At 43.0% G+C, this 16,773-nt stretch overlaps 2 protein-coding genes and 1 non-coding gene across 6 annotated transcripts in view; all 3 read left to right on the top strand.

Annotated features, from left to right (window-relative positions):
- The first annotated feature begins 691 nt into the window (after nucleotides 1-691).
- LOC131134290 (P2Y purinoceptor 3) lies at nucleotides 692-6,646 on the top strand. 3 transcript variants are annotated; one of them, XM_058079398.1, is made up of 4 exons: nucleotides 692-747; nucleotides 859-952; nucleotides 4,420-4,837; nucleotides 5,015-6,645. In XM_058079398.1, the coding sequence occupies exons 3-4, from the start codon at nucleotides 4,428-4,430 to the stop codon at nucleotides 5,685-5,687; spliced, it is 1,083 nt and encodes a 360-aa protein (XP_057935381.1). In that variant the 5' UTR covers nucleotides 692-747; nucleotides 859-952; nucleotides 4,420-4,427; the 3' UTR covers nucleotides 5,688-6,645. The 3 variants fall into 3 exon arrangements, with proteins under 3 accessions (XP_057935381.1, XP_057935382.1, XP_057935380.1); XM_058079399.1 differs by lacking the exon at nucleotides 859-952 and having other exon boundaries at nucleotides 696-747; nucleotides 5,015-6,646; XM_058079397.1 differs by lacking the exons at nucleotides 692-747; nucleotides 859-952 and adding an exon at nucleotides 1,605-1,671 and having other exon boundaries at nucleotides 5,015-6,646.
- trnaa-agc (transfer RNA alanine (anticodon AGC)) lies at nucleotides 2,910-2,982 on the top strand. The gene has a single exon. It is a non-coding gene; the product is annotated as a tRNA-Ala (tRNA).
- Nucleotides 6,647-7,109: 463 nt separating the features above from the next.
- Nucleotides 7,110-16,773, top strand: part of LOC131134289 (rho guanine nucleotide exchange factor 17-like) — a 53,673-nt gene continuing 44,009 nt past the window's right edge. For both annotated transcript variants that reach the window (XM_058079396.1, XM_058079395.1), the window contains exon 1: nucleotides 7,110-12,160. In XM_058079396.1, coding sequence (XP_057935379.1) covers nucleotides 7,421-12,160 — 4,740 coding nt within the window. In that variant the 5' untranslated portion in view covers nucleotides 7,110-7,420. The remainder of the gene's footprint in view (nucleotides 12,161-16,773) is intronic.

Raw genomic sequence — 16,773 nt, 5'->3', positions numbered from 1 at the left:
ATGCAAGTGACTTAATACTGAAAATACAACATAATGCATTTACAATTCCCTGTAATGTTTCTTGCAGGGCCCTATATCAAACTAAAGTATGATTGTTATCACTGTTGGGTTTTTACAGTTAAACTTGTTGCGACTGACCGCCCGGAAAGTCAACATAACATTCCAACTCTTCAGTTGCATGACAGTCAGTCAGTCTAGTACTTCAGCCGTAACATTTATAGTTGTCTGCGTCTTCCTTTCTCTAAAATGCACCACAATACAAAGTGAACTAATGTCTTCCAGTCCAAATATGAGCTCATTTAACCGTCTGCACTTAATGATGTGTGGCAGACGTCCAAAATAGCTGGCACTGTGTGAAATTTGCTGACTAAGCAGCAAAAGAGCGTACAAATTAAAATGTCAAGGGCTAATTTAATAAATTACAATATCCATTTAATTTGTATCCTTTGGTTGAAGGTATGATCACATTTTGTTATGTTATTACTATGTTGCATGTGTAATATATTTTGGACAATTAAAACTGTAATACACCAAATACCAAAAATATCATATGCACACAAGCATGTTGGTTTTAAAGAGAAGTAAAACTGCAATATTAAAAGATATGAGATGATCATACAAGTAAAACACAATAGAAACAGTGACAGGATGTATTGCGCATGCGCGGTGGTAGCAGCGGCACGCGGGCAGACTCTGCTGTGCACTTGGAGAAAAAGTGTCCATTACAAACTTCCCTCTTCCCAGCAGGTAAGATAAGCGAAAAGCCCATCCCATTTCTGTATTAATATCGTAAACAAACGCGGGGAGTTTGTTATTTTCACTTGGGAATCACACTCCGGGAATCTTTGTTGTTTAAAGTTGTGTTCAGACGAGCAAGAGGGAGAGTCTTTGGTCATGGCGATGTCGTCAAATTCTTGATGGTGCCGCTTTTATTACATTACTGACGGGCAAGGTAAGAATTAAACATATTACATATTTTTACATTTGTTTTAAGTACATAATGTTGATGTTCTTTATACGTATGTTAAGGTTGTGACGAAAGTGTTATATTGGACGAGTAGGAAAAGTAATATTTCATATCATTTCTATAATTGAATTGAATACGCAATTCACTTATCCAGACACTTTATTTTAATGACTTCATTTGGCTCAGCAAGAGCGTAGCTATATTTTATTCAAGTGAAGTTGCACACTTGGACGTTTTTCAATTTGAGAAGCTTATTTTTGTGTGTTTACAGGTGTTTCTATTCTGTTTTATGAGTTTGCTATGTAAACTACAATTTCTCATAATGGACTTCCGTTTTGAATTGCGGATGTATAACATTCATTCATTCATTCATTTTCTACTGCTTGTCCTCACAAGGGTCACGGGGGTGGGGGTGGGGTGCTGGAGCCTATCCCAGCTGTCTTTGTATGAGAGGCAGGGTACACCCTGGACTGGTGGCCAGCCAATCACAGGGCACATATAGACAAACAACCATTCACACTCACATTCATACCAATGGACAATTTGGAGTGGCCAATTAACCGGAGGAAACCAGAGTACCCGAAGAAAACCCACGCATGCACGGGGAGAACATTGTGAGTGGAAGCAAACTGTGAGGCCTGCACGCTAACCACTCGACCGCAGTGCAGCCTGGATGTATAACACATATCTCAAAAGCTCACATGGTAATTTGTAAGTGTGAACTCATATCTGTCTTTTACTGGTGCTACTAAAGTGGGATTCCCGGGTTGACCGCACCTTTTCAGAAGCAGGACCAAGTCAAGCTTGATTTAGAAAAAATTAAAATTTAGAAAGGGTCACTCTTTTCCTTTTTGTTACTCCTTAAATTAATTAAAAATCCCAAGTATGTTTTGCATTGAAACAAAGAAGCTAACCACTAATACGTACTCTCCACTTACAGTAAATAGGCTAGCAGGTTCCATCATGGGTTTTTGGCATTGTTTTTAGTGAAGATTCCTCACTGCCAAAACAGCGGCCTGGTTCCTGCGGCTGTTTTGTCAGACTTAGATGACTGGGACACTGGTTTAGACACGTTTTGATGTTCGAATGTGCTGCAAAAAATAAACAGCGACAAAATAGTTGATAGAGCTTAAGTACACTTTATTGTTCTGCACTAACATAAACATGCCAGAAAAGGTCATCACTTAAATACATTCATACTATAAAAAGGGGCCTACCACCAGTTTAGACATAGATCTAGCACTAGTCCTGTGCATCAAGATGTAATACTCTTTTGTTTACATAAGATTGGGTTATTGTACTGTATACTCCTTTCGCAAAGTGTGTAATGAAAGAAAAGTTTTCATACAAGCAACTTTGACTACTTAATCCAAACTTAAACCATACCCCAAAAGTCTTGATTGGTTATGTTTTTGTATTAATATACAGACATCCATGAAACTGTGTAATGTTGGTTTGAATTGCGGTGAGTTAAAATGTCTGTATTGTAATGGCAGCGTCGCCCCAGGGGACTTTTGCTTTCTGACACACCCTCCAATTTAACTTCCTGTTTCTCTGATAACTGACTGATAGAATGCATGGCACGTATGCACAAGCATAATAGGTCCCCTTTAATACTACCTGGTAAATCAAGACAGTTGGAATTGAAATAACTAGATCTTTTTAGATACACCGTGCCACTCCGAATCAGTTTCATTATTATTGTGCTACTCTGAATGTCCCACAAATGTAACTGAGTCCAAAATCCACATGTTGATTAATCATTAACATTATATATATGCTACATGACATTAAAGCTCATGATAATTGTTATTCTCATTCTGTCAGTGGTTTTGAATGTCATTTTGTACCAACTTTAGCTGCTTTCTAACACGCCACAGCATGAGTGGGACTGGTTCCTGGAAATATGACTCCTGGCCATGGAATGGCCAGTTGGCGTCATGGGGAATTAGCTCAAATGGTAGAGCGCTCGCTTAGCATGCGAGAGGTAGCGGGATCGATGCCCGCATTCTCCAGTTAACTTTTTTTCTTGCTTATTTGTATGTCTTATTGAGACACAGAAGTTACAGCATGTGATTACATTCAGCTGGCAGAAGGCAGCCATATTTCCTGCTTTGTTTCGGAATTTCTGCAAGGACTTGGCTTCAACGTTTGCAGCATTTCTTAAAAGGAGTGTTAGCATTGATAGTTCCAGCTTGTAGTTGAACAATGCAGCTCACTATTTTTGTCTTATTTACTTGTCTTTGTCCATTTACGCCAGGGCTATACAGCTGTCCTTTGATATTTATATTTTTTATAATATAATTAATATTAGTTTGAGTCTCTGCTTGGGCATTTCTGTGTGGAGTTTGCATGTTCTCCCCGTGCATGTGTGGGTTTTCACCGGGTACTCCAGTTTCCTCTCATATTCCAAAAACATGCTAGGTTAATTGGCGACTCCAAATTGTTTTGGAGTAGAAAAGTTATACTTCAGTTACATATTATACACTGTATGCAACATTACTTTGCGGGGATTCTATCCATCCTTGCCGCATTTAATAATGAAGTAATGCTGTGTCTGCAAAAAGCATGTTAATGATATGAATGATGATGCCACTGGCTTTTTTAATAGCCGGAAAAAAGGCTCTGCAGGCCAGGACTGAGAAATAGTTGAGAACAAATTAACTGTATGACTGTATGATATGACTGATAGTGTGAGTCAGCAGTAGTAATAAAAGGCACCATGTTCAGTCATGTACATACTATTGTCCCTTACTTACATTTTTTTAGACACAAATTGTGAAATTAAATTTGACATATGACTAATGTTATAGCAGCTACTCAGAGAAAATAAACACACATGTATACACTTCTTTCAAAACTTTTGAAAGGTACTTTGTAGGATACACACACACACACACAGACACACACATGGAGTGGGTGTTAATTGTGAAATGATATGAATCATAGTCTGAAGGCTTCGTTAAAAAAGAGCTTATCACTTACTAGCCCACATTTTGCCAAAGGGAAAATGGTGTGTGATTGACATTGGGAACAAGGGCAATATTTAAGTTTAAAAGCATTCTCCAATGTGCAAATATTCTGTCAATGGGTCTCAATTATTATCCGTCATGCCCCCCTTGGGGACAATTTTTTTTCACTATCCATCCATTTGAATACTATTGACAACCTGTAGTATTCATTTATGTAGAAAACACTTTATGGATTGCTGGCACCAGCATTGTTTGATCATGAATAAACACACTGACCTGCTAATATTGAATACATCTAAGTCTAGTATAGCATATTCGGTATGAGCCTGCCGTGGTGTAGTGGTTAGCATTCAGGACTTTGTAGTGGACACTTCTTTGGTGTATTAATACATTTCAGTAAATTAACTAGCTTGTCAGACTAATTCAGTGTAACAGTATTTCTGTTTAATATAATCTATCAATCTTTGTGTCTTGTTGAAGATCTGAAGATGCCACATTTTCTTGGTTCCCTCACCATGGAAACTGTCCTCCCTAAAACCCTTCCCCTGGATGTCTCCAGCACCATTGCTCAGTCCACAGAGCCAAACACCATCAGTATTAACATCAGCCAACAAGGATTTCTTCGCTGCACCTACAAAGAGGACTTCAAACGTATTCTCCTCCCTGCCATTTACACGTTAGTCTTTCTGCTCGGACTCCCTCTTAATGCTGCTGTCATACTAAAAATATGGAGGAGGAGGCCAAGTCTCTCCCGCAACAATATTTACATGCTCAACTTGGCCATGGCTGACTTGCTGTATGTGATGTCACTTCCCCTGCTCATCTACAACTACGGCAGTCATGACTACTGGCCCTTTGGGGACTTTGCATGCAAGCTGGTTCGATTTCAGTTCTACAGGTGAGACTATTTCACAATAAGATATTTTTATATAGATGTGAAAGTGATTGTGAATAAATGTTTTTCTATATGTGCCCAAAGTCAGATGGGGCAGACTCAGCCATGATGCTAAGCAGTAGAAATATGAATAATTCTTTTCCCTTAGTTGAGATTGACAGTATTTTTTTCATATTACAGTAATCTTCACGGCAGTATCCTCTTCCTCACCTGCATCAGTGTTCACCGCTACCTTGGTATCTGTCATCCTCTGGCAATGTGGCACAAGCAAGGTGGGCGCAAGCTGGCCTGGATCATCTGTGGAGGAGTGTGGCTGGTGGTGGCCCTCCTCTGTGCACCGACATTTTACTTTGCCTCAACGGGAGTTCAGCGGAATCGCACCGTTTGCTACGATTTAAGCACGCCAAAGCAGTCTGTGAACTATTACCCATACGGCATGGCTCTCACCTGCCTTGGCTTCCTGTTACCTTTTACGGGTGTGATGGTGTGCTACTGCAGAATGGCCCTTATTCTGTGCCGCCCGGTGACCTGCCAAGGTGTCAACGGTCAGACGAGGGAGAAACGCGACAAGGCAGTGAAGATGATCATTGTGGTTGCTGCTGTGTTTTGCGTCAGCTTTCTGCCCTTTCACCTCACCAAAACCTTATACCTGGTGGTCCGAACCTTGCCTAGTGTGTCTTGTGAGACGAGAAACCTGTTTTCAATTATCTATAAGAGCACCAGACCGTTTGCTAGTATGAACAGCTTTCTGGATCCCATTCTGTTCTATTTCACTCAGCCACATTACCGACAGAGTACCAAAAGGTTACTTCTTAGAGTCACCACTCTCAGGGATAAGAGTAACAGTGACTAAAAAAAATCCCAGTTTCTAATATAGTTTACTCCTGACTTACTGTGAGAGGCACTGAAAATGTGGAAAATTGTATACTGCTTATGTAATCGTGAATTCATGAAATCATCTGCCTGACTGTATGTTACAATGCTCATGTCAGAGAAAGTCTGTTTAAATAATGCGCTAGATTTGAACACTGGAGCCTGTGTGTGTAAAGTGTTTTATATTTCCCAGCAATTGAGCACTTTGAACTTTACATTGGTTGATTTTTTTATGATGACCACTGACTGCATGGATTGTCATTTTAAGTAACACTGTGTATTACAGCAACTTTGGATGGAGCCCACTATGTATATGTATATGTATAACCCATTTAAATACACAGACATTCCATCTGCTTTCTGACTGTGAATTGTGGTGGGTATTTTGAGGAGAGAGTTTAAGAGTAACTATATTGGGTCAGTATTAGCACTATTTTGGACTGAATGTGTTGTTTTGCCACTAGATGGCGCTGGTACTCCATGTCTAAAACTGGTCTTGTTTTTGTACAGTATTGTAAGTTTCTTCTGTTGTCACAATGTTTATGAAATGAATACTAATGCGTTTCCTGTATGCTAAGTAACAGAATGTAATCTTGAATACTGCCTGATAACTAACTGCATATCATTTGGAATAGAGTAACATGGGTTAAACATGTTTTGCTTGTTATGATGTTACAAGAGGCTGTTATGAAGAAACAACATTAAACTGTTATTGTGAATGTTTCATTTGTACACTCATGGTAATGCCAATTTGTTGTATTGTAAATAAGACCGCTGCGTGTTTACATCAGGTGAGCCCAAAATCCGGACTGGGGGCCATTTGCAACCCGCTCCTCGACATAAGTACATAAAATTATACACGGTCTCTTTGTTTTCCATAACACAAAGTTTAGATGTTATTATGTTGATATTGATTTTGAACAAAAGTTGAAGAATATAAAATAAAAGTCTCCTACGATGTACATTTTGAGGAACAGAATTTTTGGCACCCCTGGTCTGTTATGCTGAATGTTAGCCTGATGGGGGCGCTGTAGCCAAAGTGCAGTGTGTTTGTGCCTTTTTTCCTGTAGAACAAAAGGACTGTCCACAGAAGCATTATTAATATGGCGAGTTAAACATTTTTAATCCTGTTAACTGACTAAGTTAATTTCCCCCCCCCCAAAAACATTAAAAATATTTGTGTCCTGCAAGGCCACAGCTGTAAACTACTTTTAAGTAACCAGGAATGTAACAAAATATAACTAATTTCAGCAGATAGATCCAGTTTGTTGACTGTACCAGTCTCTCTTATCTAAAACGACCTTTAAAAAAAAGCTTTTCCTCTCAATCCCCGAGGGGGTTATGACAGCCCCTATCCCCCCTAGTCCCGCCCACCCCCCCTTGTCCTATCTCAGGCATTAACATGCACAAAAAACAACAAAAGTCACGGAAATCCAAATCATGCCAAAAAAATAAGGAATCCGCAAACAGTTCTGGGAATGAGCAGAGACTGATGTGAGAGTCGGACCCCTGCAGGCGTGCTGACCTGCTTTAATGGGCAACAATGGAGAGACAGTGAGCACAAAAAAAGTGGGAAAAGTGGGATTCGAGTGTGGACTCACGACCATGGGAGTTTTAACAACAGAGGAGCAACTTAAGAGGTGGAAATGTATTAATTCAAACAGCATCAGCAAGGCTGCAGCGTGTGTGACATGCAACAAAGAGACATGAACAATGGCAGAGAGAAACAAGAGGAGAGCACCAGTGTACCGCAGCGTCTCTTTTAAAAACTTGGGCTCCTGGGGCACCAATAGAAGCGAGGAGCAACCGGACAAATGTGACGATTCGGAGGCAGCCTACGGCTCCCCTCCTTCGGAGCCGAGTCATGTCCGAGCGCCAAGAAAAGTTTCCAAAATCTCTGCCACCACAACCGCCGCGACCGCAGAGCCAAAGAAAGCCTCCTCCGCCCCTCTCTCCTCCATTTCTCCCTCCATCCGCCAGCTCACCGAGAGATTCAGCAGCAGGAGAGGCTCCGAGAGGACCCACAGAGCCCGGCCGGGAGACGGAGCAGCGGTGCCGCGTGGGAACAGAACTCTTCCCCGTTCTTTGTCACATTACCAGGATGGCGGTGCGGGATACATTCCGGAGAAATCTTTTCTAGATAAAATACAAAAGTTTCACTCCGGCACCGATTCAGTGTCGGGTTCAGACTCTGAGAAAAAAAGTGAAAAGCGGACTTTTCCAACCGACAACTCCGGTAAGAGAGATTCTTTTTGCTCCTCTAATCACCCGAAGACTTCCAAGCTTAACAATGACATCGATGTCACAATTAGAGAACCTAAATCTAATAAATCTACACATTTCAATGAATTTACTCCATTGAACCCTGATAAATGGCCAAGTGTGACGAAAATAAGACAGCTGTTTGATGAGAGACAAGTGAACGCCACACAGCAGCTCAAGATCAATGACAATTTAAAAGATTCTGATAAAAATGATCCAGATAACGAACAGCTCCTGGATAAAAGCAACAAACTCTCACCTTTCTCCTCAAATAATGAAGACACAACTTTATCTTGGCCTGAGGCGAGCTTAGTTGAAGGGCACATCATAAAGGGCACACTGTGTGAAACTATGGACTTCCATTCCAGAATCTACCAGCAACCGTACTTGCTCCTTGACGAGGAGGCGAGCTTCAGTAACGATAAAGTCAGAAACAACGTTCACCGCAGCCGCGGTAGCATTGGTAGTTGTTCTCAGGGTAGCCAAAAAAGTAACTCATCTCCATTCAGCTCAGAGGCGGAGGCTGCTTCTAAGACCCCCTCATTGATAGAGTTGACACCTGACCCCCACCCTGACCTTCAGACCTCTGCTACTACTTCCCGGAGCAGTTCCTCGAGCCGGGACGCCTCCTCCTGCGGCTCCTTTCTTCAGGAGCCCATAGCGAGGGAGAGAAGGGTTAGACAGGGGGTCGGGCTGCCCAGGGATAGTTTACATTCCTCACATAGCTCCTCTACAGCAGAGGCCTCCCCCTCCTTCTCCCCCTTGTGTGCTCCAGCTCCAGATAAAGCCATTACCTTCTCCTCTACTGTAACTCCCTCCTCAGCCCATGTAAGAGTTGACCCTACACGCAGCTCCTGCTGGAGATTTAGTTCCGGAGACGAAGAGGAGGGGCGCAGTCGTAAAAAAAGAGATCTGAGTGGCCCATCTCATTCTTTGATAGGTTATTTATCGCATAGTAAAAATGTCCAGTGGCGTACGAAGGGTATTGGTCGCTCATCAGGCAGCGAAGAGGAGAATTCTTTAGGCCCGTCTGGTCGAGAGGCAATACGGCGTCGCTCTCTGAGAAAAAAGAAGTGCTTCTGTGGCCATGATGACGATGATCATGATGGCGAATCAGAAGACAGCGACAGCGACAGTCCCATGACCATGGAGCACTTGGATCGGCACCGCCAGGCAACCGCAAGAGGAGAATTCGTGCTGAGATTATCACGTAGCCACTCGGCAAGAGAAGCCGCCGTTCATAGTAACCGAGCCAAGGTGCAGCAACAATGGGAGCGCATCAGCTCACCCGCGGCTTCCACGTCGCTTCCTGGTGTGTCACGAGTGTCAAAAGTCAACATCCCCTCTTTTGCTTCCAGTCCGGGTGGTTCCCGATGCAGCAGTCGGTATTCCAGCACTGAGACCCTGAAGGAGGAAGACCAGGCTAGCTGCACCAACAGGTTCTTAAACACTGGTGGAGGCAACACGACTAGAAACGCGTCCTCGTCTGTTTTGAGTAAAACATACTATGGCAATTTTACAATGTACCGTTCCCCAAGCTTTGGACACGGGGATAATTTCCCCCGTACACAAGTGCGCATGCGCCCGCAGATCATGCCATCAGTCACTTCCTCTTCTGTGGCAAGACCAGCTCCAAGAGTCGATGAGACCGTGACATCACAGCAGACAACAGGAAGGGATAAGAATGGAATATCCAAGTCTAACCCCGATATCACAACAGAAACAATGACTCTTTTAAACTTCCTCAAATCGGACCTGTCGGAGCTTAAAGTGCGGAAAACAAACGAGGGAGAGAAATGCGGAATGGCCTCGCAGAGTCACGTCGGTACATCTGGTCGCCGCTTGTCCTTAAAAGACTTGACGGCTACTTTACGCCGTGCGAAGTCCTTCACTTATTCCGGCAAGCCCTCGACAGCCGTTCGCTGTTACCTGTCGGGCGGCACCACAAAGAGAAGCTCCTCTGAGCAACAGCTTGACTCGGACAGAGAGAATAACGCCGGTAGGGTGTCTGTGTCGGAGAGGGAAGTAGAAAGTGATGGAGGTGATTTTAGGCTCGGAAGAGGACAAAAGATATTGGATTATGGGTACGATGACGATGATGAGGAAGTGATGCCTGCTCCATTGCAGGAAAGATACGTGCAGGAAGCCAGGCAGGTTATCCAGGATATCTGCCAGATGAACACCAAAGTTGATGAAGATGATATTAATATCATTAAAACTGTGGAGGAGAAGACAAAAGGAGCAAGCATGGAACGTGAGACAGAAACTGACTACGGAGCTGATTTTAAGACCTCAAAGGAAAACGATAAACACGAGCAGGAGAGAGAGAATGAGGAGAGGGAAAAGAGCGAGAGGGATGAACAAAGTATGCAGCTGGAAAAGATAAACAGTAGAGACACAGACTACCAGGAGAAGGTGAAGACACAGAACAGAGAGACCGCCAGGGCGCTACAGAAGGGCGACTCGGAGGAAAGCGTCTTCTGTGATCGTTCTGTGGACGAACTTTCCGGCCACGAGTCGAGTTTAACAGATGAAGGGATTGTAACAGAGCCAGAGATTGGCCCCAGTAACCCCTCTGAGAGGGTTTTCTTGGGGTCGGGAGGGGTTAATTTGGGGTCATGCATTGCTAGGGATGTACTCGGGCAGCCTGTTACCATATGGAAACAATCTGCACTGCACAAGGAGGAAGGGCATACGAAAGAAAGCGAGGAAATGATGGAGAACGACACCGGTTCTTCAAATCATCTGAATGAAGTCTCCATACCTCACTCGTCCTGTTTGGAAGAAAGCGACGATGCCATTATTTCGGACTTGGATGCTATCAGAACTACCAATGAGGCCACCGATGCTGGTTCTATAGGAGGACTCGAAGCACCTGCAACCCCTAGCGCCACCCGTCGAAGGCGCAAGTTCTCCCCTTCGGTCAACATTAACACATCCTCAGAGGTTAGTAATGGTACCACAGACTCAATGGCGGCTGATGTAAATGTGGAGTCCACTGTTTATCGTTCACTTAGTGATCCTATGCCTCATAGAAGCTCCTGTGTGGCAGAAGAAGACATTTTCTCCTCAGTCGACAGCAACCTTTTAGGATCTCTATCTGTCAGAGTAGGTCCACCAGAGCCGCCGGTTATGCCCACTTTAGCAGAATGCAAAGGGAGCGTGGCAAGCGACTTATCAGTGTACAGCGATGGCGGACTCCGGTATGACGATGTCGTCGGTGACTATAGCGGCGTCATTAGAAGCATTGTCGCCGAGCCGGGAGCTATGGACAGACTGATGACAGATGATCACAATAACGGTAAAGCTCCTAAGAAGAAATCGTTTAGTGACCCCAGTCGCCGTAGCGACGCGGCTTTACTTTCCCACAATGACTGTCAGTTCAAAGGTCAGGCCAGCAGCACCGAGCCAATCAATGAGCTGGATCAGACCGGCCCGATGCCACCTTCCAGCAGCGAGCCCATTTTGAGCAAGCAAATAGAAAAAGCATGGGAGGAGGAGGAGCAACATAAACAGGAAGCTGCGACACAATCACATGATTGTCACCACGGAAACAGCGATATCGGCATCAAGAAGGCTCGTTCTGAATCTGACAATCCTGACTGTGAAGATGATGTCATAGATCAAAGTACACAAAGGAAAACAGAGGAAACTAGGAGGTTTAACTTTGACCTCAAGCTCGCAGAAGCGTTGTCTCCTCGAATCGTTCGCCGTTCCCCGAGAAAACGTCCCAACAGGCTGGCTCAGTTTTTTTCCCACGAAGACCCCTTAGAGCCCCCGGAACTGGAGGAGCAAGAGGGTCACAATAATGCATTTGAACTCACCCCTCCTCTTCTTGCCTCCAAGCCCAAAACCAGACCTAAGCATGTACGCCATGCCAGTGAACCAGCAACCTTTATACCCATCTCGCCGCCACCACGACCGCAGCCTCTCTCAGGCCAAGCCCCTTCGCCAGCTTTGAGGAAGACCCCTGTAGACGAGACCCCATCTCTGGAGGATGCGACCCAGAAATATATTCTGGATGTCACAGACTGTCCAGGGCCTCATCCTCATCAGACGAGGGATGGGGCTGAAGATTCTGTATCTTCACCCAGCACTATCTGCAGCAGCCCAGTTACAGGAGCTGTATCACAAACTGGTTTGGACCATGGACCATCTCTACCAGCGCCACAGAAGACCAAGCCAAGAGTGGTGAGTCCATATTTGTTTATTTTTGACTATTTCCAGTACAGTATACAGTACACTGTTGACTACAAATATGGTGTCATTATAAAGGCTTTTAAGATGACAACAGCCTAACAGTTGGTGCTTTCTTATGCTTGAGTCTAAGTCTAAGTCTAAGTCATTCTAAGAGTGCATTTGCAAGGCTACATTAGAGAAAGCATTACAGTCTGAGCTGTGTTCAACAAACATCAGAGGATGTTATTGGTGTGATTAAACAAATGTCAGACAGGCGGCATTAGGGAGCCGGCCAAGCCAGTCAAGTGCTCGTCTGTTTTCTTTTTATTCCATCCAATATGGATCTTGGTGCCAGAATCACAGAGCCAAAAGAGAGAGCATTGTACTTTGATACAAATGACATGAGTCTTTATTACTAAATAGCGATGCTATATGCTATTTTTGTGAATCAAAGTTTAGTAACTGATATTGCTGATGCGTCATTGGCAAACTGTTGAATGTGGAAGTTTTTCTCTTGGGATGTTTTGTCTTGTATAATAATTATATTGGTGCAGGATACATGCTTTTATGCAGTAATTAATTAACGAATAAAGGCATATCTTAATTATAGTGGACAGAAAATAAGAACAGACGGGTGTGAGTCTCTCACAATAGATGATTAGAGACGCATTTTCATGGTTCATACTGTAGTTTATCCATTATGTTTTGCACAATCGTTGGCACGCAGACCTCACAGCTCGGAGGACCAGGGTTCGATTCCTCCCTCGGCCATCTCTGTGTGGAGTTTGCATGTTCTCCCCGTGCATGCGTGGGTTTTCTCCGGGTACTCCGGTTTCCTCCCACATTCCAAAAACATGCTAGGTTAATTGGTGACTCCAAATTGTCCATAGGTATGAATGTGAGTGTGAATGGTTGTTTGTCTATATGTGCCCTGTGATTGGCTGGCCACCAGTCCAGGGTGCACCCCGCCTCTCGCCCAAAGACAGCTGGGATAGGCTCCCACCCTCGTGAGGAAAAAGCGGTAGAAAATGAATGAATGAATGAACGATCGTCGGCCACACTTTGAATAATATTCACGATAAGACTGTCCAAAAACATTTCATGCTATTTTGTGCATTATTATGGCTTTCTCTGACTTCCATAGTTGTTGCTATAGTAACGGTAGCAGTCGTTGTTGAGTGACCTCAGCGAGCAGGAAATGGCTTTTAGGAAAATAGGAAGTTGTTGTGGTTAGGGAAGTGTTTGATGATGTCCAGTAGTACCGGGTAGCGTGTGCATGTATGAGCGCTACTCCCTCTAGTCTGTAAAGTGTTTTTCCTCTTTTGTTTCCTGTTTTTGCATATCAGTCTGGAATATATCAGTTCCTTGTTCCCAACATTCAGTGTTTATATCACTGCTCTGCTGCACTACGACAGTATGTGTGTGTGCGTGTGTGTGTGTGATTTGGACAGAATGTAACAATAACTTTGGCGGGCTGAAAATAGAGCGTAGACATGATTTGTGGATGGAGAAAAAACGGTGAGGCCAGTGGAGGGAGATGAAAGTTTGGATTGTGGAGAATAGAGTTCGGTTTATTTCACTCTCAGCTACCTTTTCTCATCTCATTCATTTAGTCTTTCCTCAAGAAATACTTTTACATGTACAGGTTTTAACAAATCTGGTATTCTTTTACCCTGTGTGTCCCTCTCTGGAACATAGCAGTGAACTGAGATCATGTCATATATATTGGCATAAGCAAACTAAGCCAAAATATCAAAGTTTGAGGAAAAAGACTGCTGAGAAAAAATCTCTGCTCGGTTAAAAAATGAAGGGATTAGTCTAGATTTGACAGGGATCTGAAGAATGAAACCGTAACAGAGGAGACAGGGGGGAGGTGAGGCAGCGAAGCGTGATCGTACACATCTCCATTCAACCACAGAAAGCGGCTCTGGTCAAAAGGAATATCCTAATGACCGCTGTGACAGGTGAAGGTTCCATATGAATAAGAACTGCAACTCAAATGTTTTTCTTATTGCTTGTTGTTTTCATTAATGGAGCCCGAGACCAGGTCTGGACAAAATACAGCCCCGAGGGCGACATCCGCTTCTGAATCCGGCCCTCCAGATGCTTCCCAAGTATTTAATATAAACATTTAACATACAAGCTGGCGACTTGACTTGCAAGTAGCTTTTCACATGCAGCCGATGGTGCAATCCTGGCAGATATTTGAATATACCTGAATTTGGATATCTGCAGATACCGATTAAATTCTCATGCCAGATGTTTGTTTGCGTTAATATGCAACCAAGACAAAAGCAGAAGTTGTCATTATTGCAGATTTTCTATGAGGCTCCAACCAACTCATCTGTACCAAACGTAGGCTTTATGTTGTGTTGATGTCCGACTGTTTTGTGTAGCATTATTGTGAGCCCTCTAGACGGGAACCAACACCCCTTTAGTCACCTTCACACATAAGAGTAAATCAGCCATTTAATACATAAATAAGACTCATGCGTTGCTATGAATGTTTTCTGAAAGGGAACTGAGTGACTTCAGGGGTTCAGAGTTGACTTTTAGCTTGGTGTGTGTTACCTAGTGGTGTGTCAGTCATGAACGAACAGTTCAAAAGAACTAGTTCTTTTTTGTGAACACAATGAACAAGGTCACCGCCCCTGAAATACCCGTTCAGTCCGTGCATTTGCAAATGCTCTGTGGGAGGGTGGGGTTAGCAGACTGAAAGACCAAGACCTCGTTCATTCTGTTCACAAAAAAGAATAGTTCATTTCACCCGTTCGTTCATGACCGACACACCACTAGTCATCACGTGTTGTTGTACTGTTGGATAGGAATGAACGTAAACATGAGTGAACGGACTGACTCGACACGGCTTACCGGGTCTATGCACAAGGGGGTGATCACAGGCTAACGACCAATTGAACAAAATCAATTTTTTTTACTGAACGAACTGGAATGATCCAGTTCACAGAAATGTCCATATTTGTATTGGGGAATATTTTAATTAAAGATTCTTGTGTTTTTTGTGAGATAATTCAAAGCGAGGTTGAGCATATGAGGTCTCATTTATGCACCGATATCAATATTGGCAGAAAATGCAATAATGATAAGATCCGACATCTCATTTTCATGCCGATATTGTCTGATAATATCAGACATGCTGAGTACTAGGCTATGGTCACCTGTCAAGGAGGCAATATGTCAATATAAATGGTGACTCCCATAAAAGGTGAAGTCATGTCTGTTCGTTCTCCAAATATTACATAATTAGAGTGGGACATCTTAAACATAGGCCAGGGGTCTCAAACTCAATTTACCTGGGGGCCACTGGAGCTAGGGTCTGGGTGAGGCTGGGCCGCATCAGGTTTTCCAAAAAAAACCCAAAACGCATTTATTAAAAACAGAAAAATGAATAAACTTTGCTTTGGTTCCGATTTTCTACAAGAAAAGCTCTGATAAAACATTTCACTGTTCTCAAATATCTTAATTTTTATTTTTCTACACAAAATAAAATCAAGAATAAAGAAAATCAATCAATCAGTAATAAATAAATATAATAATAATAAAATGGCAAATAATTAAAAATTAAGAAACCACATATAGTTGGTGGGTAGACAAATATTTTTTTTCAGATTAAAATTAACAAAGCATTGTTAGAGCCCTGTAGACATGACAAAACATGACTATAGTCACATTTATACTCTTTTTATTTACAACATATTGCGCAACTGCAGGGTCTTGAGACACATGCTAACTCGCAAACTAGAGAGCTAACGACCTCAACGGTAGCCTTCAAGTTATTTCCTTTAAACTTAAATAGCCAAAAACTTACCACTTCCACACGGATAGGGAGGATAACTATTAACAGTTATTTAACCTTTAACATGAACATTAATCAAACATAATAATTTTTTCTGGGTACATGATACCATACAGCATCCATATCAAACTTTCGCGGGCCGCACTAACATTAAACTTTCATATCAAGGCGGGGGCCTCAAACTAGTGTCCTGCGGGCCACATTTGGCCCGCGGGCCGCGTGTTTGAGACCCCTGACATAGGCTATTCATCCGTTTCTGAATTGCAAGGCCAGTGCAGGTATGAGAAACATGCTGTGGTCTTAATGAAGGAAAGAATGATGTAAAGAGACCCTCAAAGAGGACAAGAACCAGAGCTCCTCATCCTCTTGGACTGACTCTAAAGGTTGTGTGTTTATATCTTTGGATTTAGGATGGACTTTATTTTTTTTATCAGGCCACCCAGTTGGAATGAAATACCTCCCGGGGGGTTAATGATTTCATCACTCTGCACACCTCGTTATGGTGAAGAGGAGCACTAAAAGATGAAAGACAATTGGGGAAGTGAGGGCTTTTTTTTTTTTTTACCAGCGATGGTCAACTTCACTTGTCTTTGTGTTATGTAATATCTACACTGGAGGGGGTAGACCAAGATAGAACCCATGTGTTGCTTTTGGGATAGACACAGCAATAATATTTTGTGTTCCACTCATTCAGTGTGTGTGTGTATCAGGATGATTTAATGAAGGATTCATCTGATTTCATAGGGGTCTAAGTTTGTCAATATTGATGTCATTTCATTGGTAGTCAACCTCTTGCTAAGTAGGTCAGACC

This window comes from Doryrhamphus excisus, chromosome 8, assembly GCF_030265055.1.
Source record: "Doryrhamphus excisus isolate RoL2022-K1 chromosome 8, RoL_Dexc_1.0, whole genome shotgun sequence".
In the NCBI taxonomy this organism is placed as follows: Eukaryota; Metazoa; Chordata; class Actinopteri; order Syngnathiformes; family Syngnathidae; genus Doryrhamphus; species Doryrhamphus excisus.
Note: the sequence above shows the minus strand (reverse complement) of the source record. Positions and strands in the feature narration are given on the sequence as shown.